At 35.7% G+C, this 23,690-nt stretch overlaps 1 protein-coding gene across 1 annotated transcript in view; it reads right to left on the bottom strand.

The window, feature by feature from the left end:
- Positions 1-497: 497 nt before the first annotated feature.
- Positions 498-23,690, bottom strand: part of LOC128995648 (uncharacterized) — a 36,622-nt gene continuing 13,429 nt past the window's right edge. Inside the window, exons 4-11 of the mRNA XM_054420668.1 lie at positions 19,505-19,662; positions 18,558-18,731; positions 18,306-18,461; positions 18,121-18,153; positions 17,827-17,998; positions 4,673-4,867; positions 3,655-3,889; positions 498-2,929 (exon numbers count right to left, since the gene is read on the bottom strand). Coding sequence (XP_054276643.1) covers positions 2,149-2,929; positions 3,655-3,889; positions 4,673-4,867; positions 17,827-17,998; positions 18,121-18,153; positions 18,306-18,461; positions 18,558-18,731; positions 19,505-19,662 — 1,904 coding nt within the window. The 3' untranslated portion in view covers positions 498-2,148. The remainder of the gene's footprint in view (positions 2,930-3,654; positions 3,890-4,672; positions 4,868-17,826; positions 17,999-18,120; positions 18,154-18,305; positions 18,462-18,557; positions 18,732-19,504; positions 19,663-23,690) is intronic.

Here is a 23,690-nt window from a genome sequence, read left to right as displayed (position 1 = left end):
TGCATCCAAAAGGTCTGTTTTAACAAGTTTTTGGGGACGTCGGTTTAACCGGAAAACCCGTTATCCGGACTGGTATTGTTCCAGAGGAGTCTAGTTAAGAGGGAGTCTACTGTGCTTACAAAAATTTAGCCTACTTTTAAAAATAAGGATGTATTATCCACTTGGAGTAATGATTGTTAAATATAAGTAATATAGTTGTGCATAGTTATTGGGATGAAATATCAGTGTTGTGTTTTGTTAACTGTTATTATGCATCTAATAGCCCCAAGACTTTACTCAGGTTAGTAAGCTGAACTCAAACCGTTTTCAAAAAAATTCCTTAACAGAAATTTGACTTGTCTCTAACATATTACATGCAACTGTAATCTAAAACCGGGGTTACATTCTTTTGAAAAACATCCTTATGACCGGCCACTTGGCTTCCTTGTACAACTGTCATTAGAAACCATGTTACATTTTATATGAGGGGGGAAGAGGTAATAAAAGAATTTTAGCTTAAAGGATTGATGATTGTGTCATGTTCACAATCAATTAATAAATATTTAATTGCCATTGATTTTATCACTTCAAAATGTATAATTACTAAATAACACATTAAAATCTGTTAAAAATAAAATAATGTACATAAATGGTTACCATAATGAACACAATCAACTCCACAGTTTCCAAAAAGTTATTAAAAAAATTAACAATTCTCATTGTGCCAATAATTATTCCAAAATATCATAATTTTAACTTTTCATCATACCATGCAAATAATTAAATAAACAATTAAAATAATTAATAATTAAATAATAATAATTAAATTAATAATAATTATAATTAATTATAATTAATAATTAAATAGTTAAAAAAAAATATTTTAAAAATAATCAGTAGACTCATGATATAGACATTGGATTGATTTAATCACTTCAAAATGTATAATTATTGAACAACACATAAAAATTTGTTACAAATGAAATAAAATAATGTACAAAAAGTGTTCCAAATGTACACAACTGACTCCACAGTATCCAAAAACTTACTCATGCCAATAATTATTCTAAAACGTCAAACATTATTCTCACTTAACTTAAAAAGGGGTTTTGCAATCAGCAATCCTACCGATATTATCGTAGATGAAACCTAAAACTTGTAAACTTATTTTTCCTTATGGTTCGGCTCAAGAAAAAATTTAATTTTTTAAATTACTTTTTGTACGATTTTTGTGGAAAATGTTTTTGGTTTTCTGATGGGAAGCACAGTACATTTATTCACAGTTGCCTACATAAGGTATTATCATGTACTGAAGTATGTTTTAAACACAGTTTATAGTTTAGTATTAGCTCGGGTATCGTATTGTCACACCCCAAAAATCTGTATATACTATGATCCAGGCCGGATTTGTAAGAGCGAGAGAGAGAGAGAGAGAGAGGGAGAGAGATCACTAAAGAAATATTAACTAGAATTGATGCAGGGCCTACATAACTGTAGATAAGCATAGATAAAACGGCTGGGTAGCCGAGTGGTTATAGTGCTCGCCTAACAATCAAAAGGTTGCCGGTTCGATCCTGGAGTCATTAGCTTTTTGTTGGTTTGTTTGTAACTGGACTTTCCTGTAAGCTGTTCCTGGCCCTGGCTTTAAATAAATGATCCTGGCTAGTGAAACAACTAATCTTAGTCAGTAACAAAGCTACACAGACCATCTCACCCCATTCTACACTCATCCTTCACTCATATTTGGGCTGAAATAAGCACCCAGGTAGCGCTTCATCTCAAAGATTGATAAATGATGATTATTGATAATTTTAATGTTTATCATAACACACCCTTACACATTAACCAAAGACCCTTAGAAGCTATGATGTCTTCTATTTTTTTTTTACATTTGATTGAATAGAATTAATGAACTATGTAAAAAATTACTTTCACCTTTCTTCTGGTATTCAAACCAAGGAGTAAAATACTCAGTGTAAAATTTGCCTGAAGACAAGGGAGATCAGCTCACTCAAACAAAACTGAGCACGAATCACACATCAAAACAGGCTTCAGAATAAGTCTACTTGCAGTATCCAAAGTCAATGATATAACCTAACAAGCTCATCCATTATTTACAAAACTATCTATATGAAAACCCCTAAAATGTATACAATTAATTATTTACTACTAGTCACTTTCAACTGTCCCATAGTATTCATCATTATCTATTTCTATTTGTAATGGAGACTTGGAACGGAATTCGTTGTTAGAATCAAATTCTTTATGCCTATGAGAGAGCTTTGCTCGTAGGTCCTTGCCAGACCGAGATTCTTCATGTCTTCTTCTGTCTGGTCTTCGGCTAGCTTCTGATCTTCCATAGGTTTCTTCTCTTCTTTTCCTCCTTTCTTCATGCCTTGGACTTCTTTTCTCCCTCCTCCTATCTCTACTTTCTGATCTTCGTCTTTCTTTTTCTGGACTGATTCTTTTTATTGTGCTTCTAATAGTTTTGCTTGTCCTCTCATAACTGTCTGAATCACTGTTTCTTCTTCTAATCCTGTGGTGACTCTCCTTTTTGTGTTTTCTATGATGTCTCCTCCTTTCTTTAGAACGGCTTCGATGTCTTCTCGATAACTTTTTCCTATCATCTTCACTTTCTTCCTCTTCTTCGTCGTCATCGTTCTCGCTGTGCCCCCTTGCTCCTCGTAGGACGGACTTGACATTCCCACTTTGGAATAAGTTTTGCCGGATTCCTGCCTTGGAGTCCTTAGGAGAGTCGGCTCGCTCAGCCGCCACAGCTACTCTCAGGTCGGGTATTTCATCCTCCTCTTCTGGCTCCTCTACCACTGGTTCTGGGTCTGAGCTGTCTTCACCATCACTACGATGGCTGTGACTGCCTTTCCCTTCCCATCCTCCAGCCACAAGTCGTTTTCGAAGATCTTGGGGACGAATTGGAGAGTTTGACTCTGATCTGTTGAAAGGCATATAACTTTAAAACCATGCAATGATTTATTTGGCTTTAGCTTAGTTGTGATTGTGAATTTAAATAATAGCAGACATAATTACATTTTAGTTTTTTACTAGCTGCTGTACCCGTGCTTTGCAGCAGGAAGATGTACTACTATACCGCCTAATCCAAGCACTTGTTAAGTAGTTCGAATGTATAAACAAATACCCCTGCCGCAGCAAGCCTGCAGACTAAGCGAATTTCTATTTGCCTGATTGGATTTACACTAAAATGTCTCCTTAAAATATCACATTTATTCCCTATTTAAGTATAATTAGTTTAACGAGTACTTAGGTTTGATGCAACAGGGAGGGTTTTTTCAAATATTAATAGTTTAGTAAGATATAAATGCTTTTTCCAAATTTGATCAAAATATGTTCATAAACAAGCAAACTACAACTGTTTACTTATTCTCCATAAGAATAACATGGGAATTTTTTATTACAAATTTTTTGGAATTTTCTCCGTGACCATTAGGCGCATAATAAAGCTTCAATATACCAAACTATTTTTTTTTTAAGCTCTACAAAATGGTTTGGAAAGAAATTGTTAAATTTTATGTTTTTGGGTCAAAAATGAGAAAAACCAATTTTATCCCACAAAACCCCACATTAACCCCCATTCCCATAGTCCGATCATGCTGGTTCGCGAACTTGACACTTATTTCTTGAGCATTGTTACATGCTTACCTCTGCCTTCTCACCCTCTTCAGTTTCTTCTCCTCGTCATCAGCATGCATGCGCATGCGAGGCTTCTTGCTGCGGGTGTACCACTCACTGCCACTGCTGTCGTCGCTAGCTCGTCGAGAGATAACTGCCGCAGGTCTCCGCCTTGCCACCAGTTTAGGACGAGAGCTGAATATTGGTGGAGAGGGAGGTGGTGTCATACGTGGTGGTAGAGGCAATATCCTTTCAATAACAGGCGCTGGAAATAATCAAAGCACCAATTAATTTACAAATATATTTATTTTTTATTCATAGACAAAACTCATAAAAATGCTGTAATACTGTGTAAACAACTATCAACATCACAATTAGCATTTTTATCACCTAAACTCAATATTACACAATTATTATTATTATTGTACAATAATGGCATTTAAAATCATTTACCTTGGTTCAGTTGTAGCCTACAAACTGCAAGGTTTAAAATTACAGCTCAAACTTACTAAAAAACTAGCCAAACACTGCATAGCAATATTAAATAACGTAAATAATAAAACACTACAGTATAAGATGTTGTAAGCTACTGCTCGTGAAAGACAGATAGGCTACCACCGCTACCAGTAGGTGCTGTATCACAACATAGAAATGTTAGACAAGTCATAAAAAAAAATGTAAAATTATATTTAGAGATAAAAACACTCTTAAAAAGAATGTAACGATCACAATCTTGTAATTCCTTCTCTGTGTTCTCCTGTTATTAAAAAAAAAAAAACACTCCATTACATTAAAATACTTAAAAGAAGGATATGAAGACAGTGGTTGGTGTAGTATAACCAATCCATTCAGAAAATTTGGTAAAACAATACAAAAATGCTATTGGTAGTGAGAATTGTTAAATTTTAGTAAATTGACACATCACTACTATACACTTGGAGTGGAAAATAAATGTGGCAGGCTAAGAAAACATATGTCAACTTCTAAATTAAAATAGTCATCAAAAAGGTTTTTTATTATACCTATGATAGATTGGTTTCGAACTTACAAGGAGGCCTGGGTTTCCGTACTTTGTCAAACTGACTCCACGTCTTTGCCAAGGAGCCCCATGGGTTGGTGTGGTCTTTATTATCCAGTGAGGGTTTTGGGATAATCTCATCGCCCACATCATCAAACATGATGGGTGTGGGTAATGCATTGAGCATGCGACGTCTTCGAGACTCACTGATAAGTCCAACATAACCTATGGCGACAAAACATCATATCTTTCATTTGGCCTACTTAAATTATTCTTTTAATTACAGCTTTATGTACGCCTACATAGTGTTAGTTGTAAATAGTGTCTATTACCATAACTACACTGATAAACTAATAAGGGAAACATAGTTAATACCGAAAGGATTTGTTATAACACTGATTATATTATTAACACCTGTTATATTAACACTGATTATGATATACCTGTTATCATTAAATTTCCAAACAAGCTTGATTGGAAAGAGAAATCCAGTTTCTCTAACTATGCTACATTGCATAAACTAAATAAATATGTTTAAATATTATTTTCTTAAGACTATTAAATTATCAGGTATAAATTAATTTAGGTACTAAATTAATTTGCCAAACAAGAATACTTATTTTAATAATAACTGGCAGCGCATAATTATGTTGTAGTCTAAAAAACCTATGCGAATCCCCAATTATCAAAATGGTAGTTTAGTCATCCATTTATTAGAATCTCATTATAGTACATCAGGCCATGTCATTATCAGACAAATTAAAGTAAATGTTAGAGAAAAATAAAACAAATTGACCTAAAAAAAGGAACAGAATATAAAAAAGCCCTACTCACAACGTGTTTAATAATTTGGTTGGAGTTAAGAAAATTATTTAGAAATTTTTATGTTGATCCACTTTTATCTTATGGTTTGAGTTGGCTATGGACACTTTTGAAATCGAAATAATTATTTTAAAAGTTTTATGACTATAGTTAATTAATTAATTATTGTGGAGTATATATACCTTCAACGCTCGCTTCAATATTGATCCATATATATATATATACACAGTGTTGGGAAGTAGCGCGCTACTTTTTTTGTAGCGTCAGCTCATAGCTGTAGCAACGCTACTTTTAAGATTTTGTAACTAGCTGTAGGAAAATATTTAAGTAGTTGTAGCGGAATTTTAGCTACTTTTCTTGCTACATTAACATTGGACACTCCAATCATCATCAGACCCAATAGGCAAATGTAGATTGTGTCTGATGATGATTGGAGTGTCCAAACAAAATGGATCACCACTTAACATCTTTTTTGTATATTTACCGTCTTGTGAGTAACAGTATAAGCGTAAATATATGTTTTAAGTTTTATAAGACACTAGCTGGCACGACAAGCGTCGTCCTGCCCTAATGTGGTTTTATGTCAAATGCTCGTTCAATTTCAAGATGAGCTCGTTCGCATGGCTAAATCACGTCCTGGTTGAAGTTTGTTCGCTACGCTCACTCACCTTTGGGTTGGAGCTCGTTCACTGCGCTCACTTGCCTTCAGGTTAGCTCGTTCCCACTCACCTTTTGGTTGCAAATTAGCTGTTGTCATAAATTTAAAAAAATAATGGTGCCGCACCCTGTTGGTAAACCTATTAAAATTTTAATGCTATTGAACATCACAGAACTAAATTCTTTAGTTGAACCAGCTGTTAAGATTCTTTAATTCCATTTAAATATGAGTACTCATAAGGTTAACATGGGAAACTCCAGAGCCACTGGGGTGGAGCCCTTTTGATGGATCTGCACCAAACTTCACACAAACCGTCCTTGAATAATGCGTAATAATACCTGAAAGTTGCATTACAATCTGTCGAGCGGTTTCGGAGTCCATTAAGGACAAACAAACAAACATACATTGGATTATATATATATATAGATATCTTTTATTTACTTTCCGTAAATTTAATAACACGTACAATGCTGATCAAGAAGTTATTTCTTTTTTATTACCAAAACACAAAACATACCTTTCTAATCAAGATACAATAAAACATATTGAAAGCGTCCGTGCTAGTTTCTTTTTGTTATTATAACAAAAATTAAAAAGGACTTACCTAACAATAGCAAAATAGAACATACTGAAAGTGTGAATGTTTTTGTTGGTATTTTCTTGTTCAAAGTCTAATGTTGAATGGTACTCCTCAAAGCATTTGTCAGAATAAGGATTTCCTTCGCAAGTTTTGTAAAAGTAGACTGTTTAATTTCGTAGTTTGTTCTTGTTACAAACCACGCATCTACTAGCTCGTTTTTCTAAACTGCTTATAAAGTGTTGTTTCCCGTCCAACCAATGTATTCTTCAGTGAGGTGGGATTCCTCCTATCCTATCAATTTGCTTCTATCCTCTTCTTGCTTTGTAGATGATCCCGTGCCAAATCCTCGATCAGCTATGGCGGAACATCTAATGTGTCATTAAAGATTTGTTGTTACTTTCCTGGTGAAACTTGTACAGAAGGTAAGCATCTACTACAGCAGATTCCAGGAGCCAGAAAAACAACTTTTGGCAAATTTTTTTTGTGAGCCTCATAAATTGGTAATTTGCAATGAAATGGTCAGCTCTGTCCACTCCTCCCATTCGTTTGGTATACTCTGCGATCGGTTCGGGCTTTCTAACAAAAGATGTGTTTGGATTCTTACTCAGGACTACAACCATGTTGTTTTTACTAATTTTATGCTTTGTAGTTATCATGGTAATCGCCCGTTTATCCTTCCAATAAACTACACCCATATCATTTTGTCTTCCCTCAATCTCTCCAGTCGTTTTACTCAAAATAGGCATTTTTTTCCTATTTCCCATCACAGTTCCTGATACAAACATTTTTCGTTTTAGAAGTTCTTCTGCAAGCTCTGAGCTGTTGTATTATCTGTCAACCCAGACATGGGGGCCAGTGGGGAATTGTAGGATCTTTCACTAACGAGTCACACAATTTTACTACAGTTTGAGTAGTTTTCAGAAATTCTGTGACAGGGTTTTTTCCTCAACTTTGCCATAGTGAGGGCTAAGGTTATAAATGTAGCCATTCTCAGAGTCAGAGATTACATAAATCTTCAAGCCAAACTTAGTAGGATTGTAGACTTTAAACTTAATCTTTCCCTTGATGGTACTCTCATCAATGGATACGTTTGAGCTCGGGTTATAAAAGGCCTGACACATATCTTTCATATGATTGACTAAAAAAACCTTATTATTAGAACTCGGTCAGTTTACACACACACTTCATGTGTAAGAATTTACAATTCAGGACTGAAGTGTAAATTCCAAAAAACTTGAATTGAAGTTTGAATACATAAAGTTTTTATCTTAACTTATCTTACTAATATTATAAATCAGGGCCGCGTTAAGGGTCAGTGGCGCCCTGGGCAAATCCAAAAGCAGCGCCCCCCCCCCTTATATATATATAAAACTATAAAGGTTTTGACTACAGCAGTGTAGAGAGGGGAAGAGGGAAGGGGGGTTGACTCATCAGTTCGCCGAAATTCACTGCAGGTGGGTTGGGGGTTGGGGTGAGTGCAATGAACTTGACAGTAGTTGCTATGCGAATGCCTCTTGCCCTGCGCCAATAGCTTAATGCACTACGCAGTGATTTGATTACTGTTCAGTACAGTACAGTTCATTGCATTACACACGTATTGAACGAGATTCTACTGGAGCATGTTTTTTCCATGGTTCTACTATAGGCCTATGCATATATATATTTATACATTGGCGTGTTTTTTTTTTACCAGTTTTGTTTCGGGAGGGAGTTTTCAATTCCGTATCAATGGAAATAATGGTTAATACATTTCACGTTCTTTAAAACTGCTTCTTGAGTTTGTTTTCTTTGAGCCAACAGCCAACCGCTTGCGGCTCTCGGCTCCACTAAGTTTTTTACGCATTTTTCAATGATTATAGGTCTACTTACTTTATTAACACTTCTCTATATATTTATTACTGGTTCACTAACTGTAGTGTGAGTGTCAACACTGACTAGTGACTGTCACAGTTTAGGTTGTGTTGTAACTGATTTGGTGACTGTGCAGCAGGCACAACACGAACACTGAACACAACCTACTGACTACAACTGAGGGAGAAGTACTGTACTGGAACTGGACTGGCGCCGCGCGGTAGTTGGTAGTTGTGACTTGTGGGGATGGGGGTGGGACTGGGATGGAGAGGAGGGGCACGTGAACCGTAGGCCTGTAGACTACAGCTGGCCTACATGCTATTCCCGTAATTTGCTGAAGTCACCCAAATTGCAAACAAAAAATCAGCTGATGTATTGCCATATAAGTATATGTTTGTTTTGATTTGATTGTTAGTGTTTTTATAATTTTTCTCAATGGTAAAATGGTGTTTGCAATCTGAGTGACGTCAGCATATGATGGGAATAGCACACCTATGTATTTTCCTTCCACCATGCAGGCCTCCCTGCCTCTGATAGTATAGTGAGTGCGCCTGGTTCACACTGCTGCCTGCCTTTCCCTGACTACACGAGGTATAATCTGAAGGTCGAGTATTTTCAATTTTGTTGTATTTATTAACTTTTGCAATAAGGGAAAATCACTTAACTACAAGTTGAAATCACCCATTTTATTTTTGAAATCCCGGCTGATAAAACCCTATTTTTCCTAGTGCGGGCGGTGGTTCAGGGCGCCCCTCGGGCGCCCCCCAACCACCGGCGCCCCTGGGCATATGCCCAGTCTGCCCGTTTATAAAAGTGGGCCTGTTATAAATGTGAAAGTTTGTGTGTTTGTTTGAAGTTCAATCACGCTTTAACTACTGGTCGGATTGGACTGAAATTTGGTATGATGATAGCTCACATTCCCGAACGATTCATATTGTGATTGTGAGATATGAATATGTTCACATATAGACATATTCATATCTAAAAAATCCTTTCGGGCTCCGCCCCAGTGGCTCTGGAGTTTCCTATGTTAACCTTATGACTATTCATATTTAAAAGGGATTAAAGGATTTTGTCAGCTGTTTCAATTACACTATTTGTTCTATGATATTCAATATTATTAAAAGTTATGAGGTTCACCGACAGGTTGCAGCACTATTATTTGATTTTTCATTCATGACAACATAGCTAATTTGAACCAAGCCGCAACAAAAGGCTGTGATGCACAATAAGAACTGTTAAAGTAGGATTGTTTACAGTTAAGTTTATGTTTTTAATTTATAAATAATGTTTTGATATTGTGCGGGTATTCAATAATTTACTATTGTTTAGGTGTAGTGGTAGAACATTATTGCTATGGTATAATTATGTGTTATACAATAGCTTCCGTAAATAAAAAAAAAACAAATTTTCACAAACCATGTCCTCTTCCATTGCAAACACAAAGCATGAGTATAACTGCAATAAGCATTTTATACTTATACGCAAACCCTGTACAAAGGTCGGGTATTCTGCTGGTGTTTATATATTCAATAGTGGAGAATTTTAATTTTTTTAAGTGCACAGGTGTGCTGCGATTGGGGTTTAATATATTTGGACTTATCCAAAAGTATAATAGTTTTCTGTGCTGCATTCTGTATACCCAGTGCGTGGCACCATTTTAAATCATGACTAATACAGAATGTTGTGATTATTCAAACCTACAAAACAGTTGGTGAAAGTAAACATCTGCTTTTAAATTATATTTATTTGTAAACATTGTAGTTCAAAAAGTCTGACATTGGACCCCTTAAATAAAACCCTCTGGGGCGGAGCCCTTTTGATGGATCTGCACCAAACTTCACACAAACCATCCTTGAATAATGCTTAATTAATAATGCCTAAGAGTTTCATTAAAATCTGTTGAGCGGTTTCGGAGTCCATAGGGTATATACATACATACATATATACATACATAGGCCTACATACATACATATATACATACATACATATATACATATATACATACATCCATACATACATACTTCCTCTTTTTAACCGACTTCCCCACTACCAACAAAAGGAGGAGGTTCTCAATTTGTTTGTGGCGATGTTTTTTTTTTCTATGTATGTTCACCAATTTCTCTGTGATTCTTTTACCGATCAGTGTGGTTCCACCCCCAAAATAACCAGGAGAGTTTCTATTTGGTACCTTATATATTATGTTTAAGTATAATATTTGTTTCGGTGAAAAATTCTGAAAACCTTAAATATTCAACATTTATTTTGTTTACATTTGTGCAGATTGTTTACATTTGTGCAGAGAAGGCAATAAATAATAATAACATTCCTACAACTGTTAGTTGAAACCATTTAAATGAAAGCTACAGACAATTCTTCATGAAACAGTTGCTTCATATTGATCAATAAACTATTTCTTGCCATGGAGCTTAAATGAATTACATTGAGAAAAATGCATTTTTTTTTTTTTTGGTTACTATAAAAAATGTATTTTAACGTTTGACCTGATTTGTGTATACAGTAATTCTGTTTTTAGTATTGAATATTCTGACTTACAAAAACATATATGTTTCAGTGAATAGCTGTATGATATTGACAAATAAAGGTGTATTGTGAAAACCAAAGCATTCGTAAAACAGGTCTAAATATAAATTAAATGCAATTATTCCTTACACGACCTAAGAAGTGAGACAGTGCATAATCGTCAATTGTCTTAAAAGTGTTAAATATTTTAATTACTAAACATGCATTTGCAGATGTGGAATGTTTATTGATATTCTCTACCCAGTTACTATATCATATCAATACTATTATGCCTGCTTCGGGAAGTCCTAGAGGAAGATGATTTGCAATTTCGACTAGGCTATATCTTGATCAAACAAAACCACCTACATGACTTACACCACTTTTAGCTGAACCAATCTTTCATATAATATTTTTCAAAGGTACTATACGTGTTAACGACCAATTTTCCACTTTTGAGAGATTTTTTAGTGCTGGTAGCTGAGGAATAACTTTCGTATTGTTCCAAAAGGCTTGAGACGTTACTGTATTTCTTTTTATAATGTAGAAGTACACCGATTGCAGGAAACGATGATGTCTGACATTTCAATGTATCTAGAAAAGACAATTAGTTTTTCATTAGGCCTAATGTAATGGACAACTCTTTCTTTCTTAAGGAATATCTAAAAATGTTTATTTTCATACCCATTGATTATGTAACCTGAACAGGTGACTCAAGCAGTTTTAAAATAATGATTGTTCTGTGGAACTTTTGATTGTTTCAAACAGTTTTGCTTATCAAAAAACCTCAAGTAATTAGTGTATAAAAAATTATACAGTCACTAAAAATCATGAAATAATTTATTTTTGTAAAAAAATACAACCGACTTCAAACGCTCTAAAAAGAATGAAATAATTTCAATAAAGTAAACCTTTGTATTAGGCAAGCTCACGTATTTCAAGTCGGCGCGGCTCAAACTGCAAATATGATTGAAATTAAATATTGTGTGTGTAATTTGAAAATCAATAAATTGTAGCTGGATAACATAAATATATAAAAAACATACTTAACTGTTTTGTTTATATATTAAAGGAAATATTTTCTTATATTTTATGTTTACTTCAGAATAAATGCATTATGAAAATAACACACACAAATGTTCTATATGAATAGGAAAATAATTTAGTTTGATATTATGATAGGGAAAATAAGCTAGTTTAGTATTAAAACGTTACTTTTCCAAGTTAGAAACATTTAAATGTGTTATAATCTTTTTAAAGATACTCGTTAATACCACTATAATGCCGATCTCTGATTACGGTAATAAAATAACAGAACGCATAACTATGAAAAAGACATGCACATTAACACCTTTAGTTATACATAGCATAGTCACCTGCAATATGGACACCCTCTTTCAATTTTGTATCAAAAATCATCATAGAGCCGCGCCGACTTAAAATACGTGAGCTTGCCTAATACAAAAGTTTACTTTATTGAAATTATTTCATTCTTTTTAGAGCGTTTGAAGTCGGTTGTATTTTTTTACAAAAATAAATTATATAGATATTGATATGTTTAGCCAAACTTGGCAAATTGATTTATTTTATACTAAGCTATTAATATTTTATTAAAAAACACACTTAACTCTTTTCCTTGTAGCAGCAAACCTAGGTACTCCTTAAACCTAATGTAATTGAAATGGATTTAGGCCTAATTCAATATAAAATCAGGCAAATGGAAATTCGCTTCTAGTCTGCAGGTTTGCTGCGGCAGGGGTTATTATTCCTTTTCAAAGGTAAAATAGGAAAATAAGGAAATAAGGAAAATGTATTATTCCTTTTCATCTGTTCCCTTGGCCTTTCTTAAGTTTCGTCAATTAGTTCATCTTCATCTTCTGAAATAGGTATAGGCTCACCAGAATGATCACTGCTAATATTTGGTACATTAGGCCTACTCATATTCTTTTCCTTAGGGTTGTTAGTCCTTTCTTTTCTGTGTTGCATCCTAATGTGAATGCATAGGCCTATCTGCAACTTCAAATTTGATTCATTTTTATTGTCAGATATTGTTGTAGGCATACCATAACCAACAATACTAACATCCTGTTCATGATCTAGATTCAGTTCCTTAGCTTTGTTACACTCCTCAGTCTTCTGAGTAAAGTTGTCACCAGAAGGCCTAGGCCTATCATAAACATTATTGTTTTCATAACATTTACAGTAGACTCCCTCTTATACGGACTCCTCGGGACCGAGGCCAGTCCGAATAACTTGTTTTCCGGTTAAGCCCACGTCCCCAAAAACTTGTTATGTAACCCAAATATTTGACTTAAATTTAGGAGAGCATTGTATTTAGACATGTGATCACTGGTCTCAAATCTTTCCCACGACAACAGTCATTTCAGTACCGCCCACTTCCTGCCGATCTAGTCCGCAACCGATGTGCTGATAAAAATTGTCCGGTTAAGAGAGATGTCATTTCCGCCGAGTGTAGTCCGGTTAAAAGGGGGTTAAGAGGGAGTCTACTGTATTTACAACTTAAGGTGTACTAGCAAGAAACCTACTTTGCTCAAAATGTGCATCCATATAGTCTTCATAACAATGTTCAATCCCTTACAGCAATTCAATATTGCTTAATACCATCGTTAGCTTCAGATACTGCACCTAAACTACGCACCCAAACATACTCATTGTCTGATTCTTCAGAGTTGTCAGAACGCTAAACAGTGTCGTCTCTTTCAAAAATACTCTGATTCAGTAATTCTATTATGTCTTCTCCAAAATTACATTTTAATGCACTGAATGGATTCCACTAAACTTATCTCACTATAAACACTACATACTTCACTCAAAAACACGTACACAAACTATCTGCCAGTGTCTGAGCGCGCAGAATCAGCCGGCCGGTTTTGTAAACAACAGATGTTACGAGATCAGTGATGCCAACCAACCAATAAGAAGAAACAATATATAACAACAGAAGTTATCACAAAAATAACATTGATAAATGGCCTAAGATAACTGTTGACGGCCCAGAAACATCTTTAAAATACCTAACTTTAAAATACCTAAATGACGATTCCATTTTTTGGCATATATATATACGTTGTACCCTTATGACCTTCAGATTGAGTTGCATATGTAATGTATACGTCCAACGCTCAGGAAGGGTTAAGAATATAGGTATCAGACCATTTTTCATATGATGGATATAAAACATTAACCCTTTGCACTCCGGCAAAAATTTTTTGGTCCTAGCCAAAAATGCCGGTACTTTGCCGGATAGGCCTAGCCAAAAACTCCAGACATTTTTACTAATTTTTGTAAGCGTTTGGTAAAATTTATGTATCTTCCTTGTCTGATCAGATAGAGACATACTTTTTGTTTCCTTTTATTCCCTATGAAATTCTACATAAAAATAAGTGAAAATAACCCATATCAAATATAATTTTTTTTAAATTATTTTTTATTATAATACGTTTGATTTCTTATTTTTAGAAAAATATTATGTTTGAACGTGTATATCTAAAAAAAAAACCATTGAGACCATATATAATGTTAGTATTCTCAAATTCTCTACTTAGTTCTGAACAAAACACCACAAGTTCCATGCACCTACCTTGAAAAATGAAGAAGTTGTAGGCAAATTTGAAAATTTTTGTCCGAACTCCAAAATACTTGCATCTTGATAAATGAGGGTTACCCCAAGACTGTATCACAAATCATTACATTTTTCAAACTATTTCTTCCAAAAATCAAATTATGGTATTGTAAAAGTAATATTGTAGAAAAAACTCAAAATAAGTTTTTGTGTAGGGCCTTTAGCTTAGCACTAATGATTGTTGAAAACGCAAAATAAAAATGTCGAGAATATTCAAAAAGTAAATCTATTCAACCACATTAATTTTTACAATACTCAATAAAACATGCCATGCAAAAGTCATAAAAAAGTCCATGCAGTCAATCATTCAAACACAAGACAAAAAAACTATTTACAAATTATGCAAACACAAGACAAAAAACTATTTACAAACAGGAATTGTTATTATTTGGTGCATTTGTGTTCGCCGAAGCAAACGCCATGTAGTCCTTTACCACAACGAACACATATTGTACGGCTTTTTTTCCTCTTGCCTCCCATTCTTGTGCTAAGAGGACTGCACACACAGCAGTTCCTCTCCTGTCTTCCAGGTAAAGATGTGATGCCAAATTGAGTTTTGTTATTTGGTCCATCGCCACGACCATCTTCTTTTTGGGCTCTACTAGGATTCTTTTCTTCGTACCACTGTGAAGACAGCGCCTCAATAATAGAAATGGTAAAGTGGTATCTTGAAATTACTTTTCCGCTGGTATTTTCTGAGTAAATTATATAGGCATTTAGGAGGATTCTTGCAAATATGTTAAAGGTGACTTTTTTCCAATATTTTAGGGTGCGTCTCTCATCCAAGTAACAATACATCATTTGATCATTGCCGTCAACACCACCCATGAAACGGTTGTATGCATCAATCATTTCAGGAATTTCTTTTACTAAATTTTCATTTGTTCTTTTTTTTATTTTTTCAATAGACTTAGCAGTATGTTTAGATGATAATAAAATAACTGGGTTTTTCTGACTTTTTTTCTCTCTGAAGCCTAAAAATAAAAGATGGCCATTTCTCATGTAGGTCTTTTGGCCAATGTCGAATTTTTCTTTTAGTTTAGATGGAATGCCTTTTCTATTCCTTCGTACGGTGCCGGTGATGAATGTAAGTTTCTCATACAAACTTGTAGCTAAAGGGATACTAGTAAAAAAGTTATCCATGAAAACATGGTAACCCTTGTAAAGATACTGGCCTATCTCAAGCAGTTTGTGGACAACTTTGTAGGCTAGGCCTGTGGTTTTCTGTCCAGTACTTTTTGTTCCCTTGTAACAATAAAACGCAAGGCAATACCTCGAAATGGAATCGCACAGCATCCATAACTTTACACCCCACATGTTTGTTTGGGAGGTATTGCAATAACTGAGATCTTGATTTAGTTCCGATCAAACTTTCATCAACCGACAACTCACGGTGTGGTGTGTAGTACAGCCTAAACAGTCTGTTGACGGCTTCTAGCAGGGGCGAAAATTTTGCACACGGCTCATATCCAGGCTCCCCAATTTTAGGCAAATTTGAATTGTCTACCATATGAAAAAATTGAATAATACTTTCAAAACGAGATCGACTAAACATCTTTCCGTACCAGGGAGTATATTGGGAGTCAGATGTTGCCCAGTAGCTCTGAATTGTCGGTTTCCTATTTAGGCCCATATTTAAAATTACTGCAATAAATGCCTTCATTTCAGCTAGTGTTACCGGTCTCCATTTATGGGCTCTAGAATTAGGGGTCAAATTATGTAGATGTGATTCGATGTACTGATTAGCATACCTGTTAGTTTCTCTTACAAATTTTGTTAGGATTGTAACCGTGAAAAATAAATAAAAATAATCAATCGGTTCAGAATCACGAGGAGGACAGTGCTTTGGACCAGGTTGTTCGAAAAATAAAATGTCATGGTCAAATCCAGGGTCATCACTTTCATGGACAGGTTTCCATTCTTCTTCACTAGGGTCCATATCTGGTGGAATATCAGGGTCAGGGTTAGGGGTTACACAACGTTCGGAATTTCTTATTACATCTTCAATAGTATCATGTACTGTATTCAAGTTCAAAAGGGGTGCATTTACATTTACTTCGTTGTTCAAAAGGGGTGCATTTACATTTACTTCATTGTTCAAAAGGGGCTCATTTAGGCCTACATTTTCTTCAAGGACATTTTGGATTAAATCTACATTATTGGTATCATGCAATTGGGTATCATGCAATTGATTAGTTGAGGGATTAGGCCTACCATTTGAAGCTAGGTTAGGACTAGGCCTACCTGAATTCAAAATTACAAACTCAACAGGCCTACTTTCAGCTATGTCACTAGGCCTACCAAGAGGCATATTTCTATCACGAGATTTTGTAGGTTGAGCATCTTCATCTGAACTTTCTTCCTCTGATAAAACATAGTCAGGGTCTTCATCAGTATCATCATCAAAACCTGACAAAACATCACTTTCGTTTTCACTATCAGAAGTTTCAGAATCTGATATGTTTTCCACAAAACCGTCACTCAAGTCATCATAAACACCAACACCAGATTCCACTACGTTTCTGAACAGTGTATTTTCGCTAACTGGTGATTGTCGTCTGCGTCTGTTACTGTTATAAATATCTTCATCAGAACTGTCAGAATCTTCCATTGTAAACTTAAATAAAAAAAAGGTTAAAATTTTACTCTAAACAAACTGTAAATAGAAACATTAGCAGTAAACATAAACAACAATGCAAACAGCAAACAAACACCGACCTCCCAGTTACTGCAGACAGCTGGATTGCGTCAGCCGGCCAGCGCCATAGACCACAAAAACAAAAGATGACAAGCACAAAATTACAGCTACGAAAGGAGAAAAAAAGCATAGAGTAATATTTCACAACTCTTTCTAACAAATATGTCATAATATTAGCGCGTTTGACTATTTATATAGCCAGTACGATCGATTTTACTGATGACCGATATTTCGGATGTCGGATTTTTCGGGAGATTTTGCTGACGTGCGATATTTCGGACCACGGAGTTTTTGGCCGAAATTACAACGTCCGATAATTCGGACGTCGGAGTGCAAAGGGTTAAAATATTTCCTTTAAGGATGGAAAGTGATTGTGTGACATAGGGTGAGAGGATCGGGTACAACTCACCTCCAAAATCATGACTGCCATATTTTGTAAAGCCAGGTCGTGGGAGACTGCGGTCAGCTGTGGAAGCGAATCGCAACAGGATGCAGGGAGAAAGGGGGTGAGGGGCTCCTCTACGCCATCTACCTGGGGGGAGCTCTACATCTAGATCTGACACAGACACTGCATCAGACTCCTGCAACAGAGAACAAAGAGTGTTGCATTGTATAGCTTCTAATTCCTCTGATTAGCTGCAGTATGCAGGGTGACAGGGGGTGAGGGGCTCCTCTACGCCATCTACCTGGGGGGGAGCTCTACATCTAGATCTGACACAGACACTGCATCAGACTCCTGCAATAGAGAACAAAGAGTGTTGCATTGTATAGCTTCTAATTCCTCTGATTAGCTGCAGTATGCAGGGTGACAGGGGGTGAGGGGCTCCTCTACGCCATCTACCTGGGGGGAGCTCTACATCTAGATCTGACACAGACACTGCATCAGACTCCTGCAATAGAGAACAAAGAGTGTTGCATTGTATAGCTTCTAATTCCTCTGATTAGCTGCAGTATGCAGGGTGACAGGGGGTGAGGGGCTCCTCTACGCCATCTACCTGGGGGGAGCTCTACATCTAGATCTGACACAGACACTGCATCAGACTCCTGCAACAGAGAACAAAGAGTGTTGCATTGTATAGCTTCTAATTCCTCTGATTAGCTGCAGTATGCCCTCGAGGGAGCTCTACATCTAGATCTGACACAGACACTGCATCTGACTCCTGCAACAGAGAACAAAGAGTGTTGCATTGTATAGCTTCTAATTCCTCTGATTAGCTGCAGTATGCAGGGTGACAGGGGGTGAGGGGCTCCTCTACGCCATCTACCTGGGGGGAGCTCTACATCTAGATCTGACACAGACACTGCATCAGACTCCTGCAACAGAGAACAAAGAGTGTTGCATTGTATAGCTTCTAATTCCTCTGATTAGCTGCAGTATGCCCTCGAGGGAGCTCTACATCTAGATCTGACACAGACACTGCATCTGACTCCTGCAACAGAGAACAAAGAGTGTTGCATTGTATAGCTTCTAATTCCTCTGATTAGCTGCAGTAAACTACTGTTTGTATAAATAATGGGAATAAGAAAGAGGAAAAATGTATTTACACACACACACAGGTTTGTATTTACTTATAGTGTAGTGTAGTGTACTTGTAGTATTTGTTACTTGTGTGTATTTAAGGTAGCTTGTAAATGTATTTATTAACTACAGGCCAGCCTGTAGTTAGGGACTACGTCTGAATTGATCAGACTACTCACTAAATAAACCATCTCTAGGTTGTACACAGACCTGGGATTGTTTGTCATGTTTCTTCAGGTCAGACAAATATCTAGTATACTGTGAGATTAGAAATGATGTTTGTTGTTTGAATGTATTTCCAAGGGAGTCCATGGATGCCAACGGCCATCTTGGATTTGCCCGCAATGTTAATTATGTTATTTTCAAACAGACACTGAGTAGTTAGTTATATACCACCTCAAAATATTTCTCCAAATACCATAGTGATTGTAATTTAAATATCCAGTATACTGGGAGATTAGAAATTTGCTTTGTAGTTGTTGAATTGTTTTATGAGTTAGAAAGTCTAGGCTCCAAGGACTCTTTTGAGCTTTGAAGATACTATCTACTGGTTACTGACAAGGCCTACCTCAGAGAGATTATCTGTCTCGTCAGCTGGCGTAGTCTCCATCTCTACGTCACTGTCAGACTGCGATGGCTTGTGAAGGGCAGTCTGACCAGAGATGTGCACAGAGAGGCCTAGTAGAGCTCTTGCTGCTGAGATATCGTCCAACCACACCACATTACCTAAATCAAACAAGTTAGGAGAATGTGCATATATGCATGCATGCATAGTTGCTTACTAACAGAACCTATCAACAAAATTGTTTTCTAAATACATCCTAGCAAACTACAAACAAGGCAAGAAACATTCTGAGAAGATGAACGAATGATAGGCTAGTGAACAAATGAGGAGAGAAGGGAGGTTCTTATTTCCAAGCATTTTAAAGGGTGTAAACATTAGAATAAGTTACTTCCAAACATCAATCTATTCTAAAAAAAGGATCATGATTGAGCTTGTAGGTACGTAGCCCCAGTGGCACAAAAATTATAAAGGATGCACAAAATAAGAAAAAAGCCCTTGCCACAGCAAACTTGCAGACCAAGCAGATTTCCACGTGCTTTCCTGATTTGATTTTCACAAAGATAATTTCTTTGACATGACAGATTTATTTCATGTTTGCTTTAGGTTAAATGAGTAGCCCACTCATGTTTGCAGCTACAATGAAGGTAATGAAGTCTGTTTTTAATTGAAATAATAACAGCTAAGTATGACCATAAATTATTAACCAACACAAGTAGACTCCTCCTCCCATTGTAAAATTTGAAGCTGGTTATTTGTGTCTAGTTCATGCAGGTGACATTGGGTGCTAGTGACAAAATTTTGTTTCTATTATTTTAGGGTTGATTGCATGGTTTGTCTTTTACTGTTTGGTTATATAGGGTAAAAAAGTCTCAGGACACTTAAATGTAAAAAAAATACTTTTTTAGTGAATTTCCCTATAGGGAAGTAGCTATTACCGTAGGTGGCACGGTAAGACCTAGACCCGGGACCGATTTACTTTTTCATTTTGATGTCCCCAGAGGCCAAATACACCCTTCGTTCAAATTTTTATATATGTATATATATATATATATATATATATATGTATAGACTTATATATATCTAAATATATAAAAGGCAAAGCCCTCACTGACTCACTCACTCACTCACTCACTCATCACTAATTCTCCCTTTTCCCATTTACCTAGGAGGCTGAAATTCGGTACATCGATTCTTTGGGCATTAAATAGGAAAACTAAGCAGTTTTTATTCTGATCGGGCTTTCGGGCTCCGCCCCAGTGGCTCTGGATTTTCCCATGTTAACCTTATGATCATACTAATATTATAAATGTGAAAGTTTGTGTTTGTTTGTTTATTTGTTTGTTTGTTTGAAGTTCAATCACGCATTAACTACTGGTCGGATTGTGTTGAAATTTGGTATGATGATAGCTCACATTCCTGATTAACATATAGACATATTCTTACCTCAAAAATCCTTTCGGGCTCCGCCCCAGCGGCTCTGGAATTTCCCATGTTAACCTTATGAGTATTCATATTTAAAAGGAATTAAATAATTTTGCCAGCTGTTTCAACTACACAATTTGTTTCTATGATATTCAATAGCATTGAAAGGTTATACGGTTTACCAACAGGGTGCAGCACCATTAGTTCTTTATACATTTATGACAACAGCTAAATTGAACCAAGCAGCAACAAAAACCTGAGTGTGAGAACTTTACTTCTTTCTATTGGTTAGGTGAGGTGAAGTGATAGAACATTATGGCTATGGTAGGCTAGATGTTCTATACTATAGTAGACCGTAGATTATAGTAAACCAAATTTTCTCAAAACGTGTCCTCCCTCATTGTAAATGCAAAGCACGAGTATTTATCTACAATTAGCATTGTATACCAACCCTGTATGAAGGACGGGTACTCAGCTAGTATATATATACTAGAGAACCCGTGAGCCGCATGGTATGAAACATAACGCCGAGGAAAACTTTATGCTTAAATACACTTGTTGGAAACTAATTTTAAATATCTTTGTTTGCGTCGTCAAGGTTTACCAGCATTAAATCTGCTCTCAGTTTTAATTGATAACTTCTAATGAATGCTAAACGATCTGCTTCAATTTGAGTTAACATGTTGCAACAAAGTTTTCCCAGCTTTGAGAATTGATGAAAACTGTTGCCTTACTGACCTGTGTTTAGTAATTTAAGTTGGGTCATTTTATAACTTTGATTTGAGACATCATCCTAAACAAACGAATTTTCTCCGTTGAGAACCCTGAATAGTGAGGTGATATCGCAACCATTTCATGTGCTCCATTTTTTACCCACAAACTGTGGGTTGCCAACTGGACTGCCATAACCTGCTTTGAATAGGCTAAAGCAGCAACACCATTGAAAGTTGGTTAACGCATTTTAACGTGTTGTCTGTCAGTCTCACGTTGTATAGTGAAGTTTCTCTAAATACCTGACCCAAAGTTTTGAAAGTATGGATTCATTTTTCGAAATAGGTTGGATGGATAGTAGTGATGTGGGCCGGGTAAATACCCAGTGGGTAGGTAAATATAAATTGGGTATTTACCTGGGTATTTACCCCAGGCCCGGGTAAATACCCAAAAACTGGGTATTTATAATTTGTATTAAAGTTAGAAAAGATTGAGATGTTTTTTTGCAATTATTACCTTGTAAGGATAGCAAAATGATAATAAAATGTGTTAATCAAAATTTCATATGGTCACTACTAGCATTTTACTTCTCGGTATGATCGCCATAAATACCCAGGTCTGAGCATAAAGCATAATCGGCATAAATACCCTGGTCGCATGGTTGCACTGGTCCTGACTACTTATGATTTTTTAATTTCTATGATAGATAGATGAATTTATTTTATTAAAAGTGAAGAAAAATTATTTGTAAAGTAATAATTATTATTTAGAAAGACTGGAAAATTCAACCTAGTAGTGGCCTATGTGTAAACAACTTAAGAAAATAATTAAAATTCAATCTGTAGGATGGCAGGATTTAATAATATTTTTGTTCTAGATCTTTTGTTGGTAAACTTATAAAAAAAAACTAATTTCATAAACTTGTGATACAAAAAATTTGAATCTATAGCACAATAAATCTTTCAAAATTATATTATAGGCCCTAAGTTAGACCAAAAAACAGGAGATACATTTTTTAATAGGTTTATCCAAATATATTATTGTTCCCAACTAAGCGGTAACACAGAAAAGTTTAATGTAGACTCCCTCTTATCCGGACACCTTTTAACCGGACAATTTTTATCAGCCCATTAGTTTAACCTGACTAGATTGGCAAGAAGTGAGCGGTACTGAAACGACTATTCTCGTGGGAAAGATTTGAGACCAGTGATCACGTATCTAAATACAATGCTCTCCTAAATTAAAGTCGAATATGACAGTACCAGTACACGGTTTCTGTTTTAACAAGTTTTTGGGGACGTCGGTTTAACCAGAAAACCCGTTATCTGGACTAGCCTCGGTCCCGAGGAGTCCGGATAAGAGGGAGTCTACTGTACATTCAGTATTCTGCCATTCTGCCTATATCAATCAGGCCTTGGGTCTGTCTAGCCTTCCAAGCCATTTACACAATACAAATTTTAACTATCATAATTTAATAACAGTAGAAGTAGATTTAGGTTCACTATTTCTCTGATGAGGTGTTGTCTTGATTTCATAAAAAAGTGCTAAATCATTAAATAAAAGGTACTAGCAATTCTGCAAAGCTTCAAGATACTGTAAAAGGTGAAATAGACTATCCTAATTTATCATGTAATGATAACGTTCAATAACATATTTAGGGGTATATAAAAAGGAATTTAAATCGATTTCATAAATACCCAAAATACCCGGGTATTTATGGATTTTGGGTATTTACCCGGGTAAATACCCAAGGTATTTACCCCGAGTTTTAAATACCTGGGTATTTTACATCACTAATGGATAGCAATTTTCATATTCTCTTTTTGAACAGCGTAGGTCTATATTATTTGCCTCTCCTAAATCATAAAAATAAACTTGACCGTAACAACTCGATCGTTGAATACATAAACACTAATTCCTTCACTTATGTTTGGGCTAATATTGACACTAAAACTTTCAATAGCAAATGAGTTGTTGAAACTTCTTATTTTTGACTTGAAATGTCTGGATTGTGTTGGTAAATTCAGTCAAAAAACCTTGTATAAGTTTTTCCGAG

Source organism: Macrosteles quadrilineatus, unplaced genomic scaffold, assembly GCF_028750875.1.
Source record: "Macrosteles quadrilineatus isolate MER2022 unplaced genomic scaffold, UCM_ALF_1.0 Scaffold_1__1_contigs__length_201487025, whole genome shotgun sequence".
NCBI classification, from domain to species: Eukaryota; Metazoa; Arthropoda; class Insecta; order Hemiptera; family Cicadellidae; genus Macrosteles; species Macrosteles quadrilineatus.
Note: the sequence above shows the minus strand (reverse complement) of the source record. Positions and strands in the feature narration are given on the sequence as shown.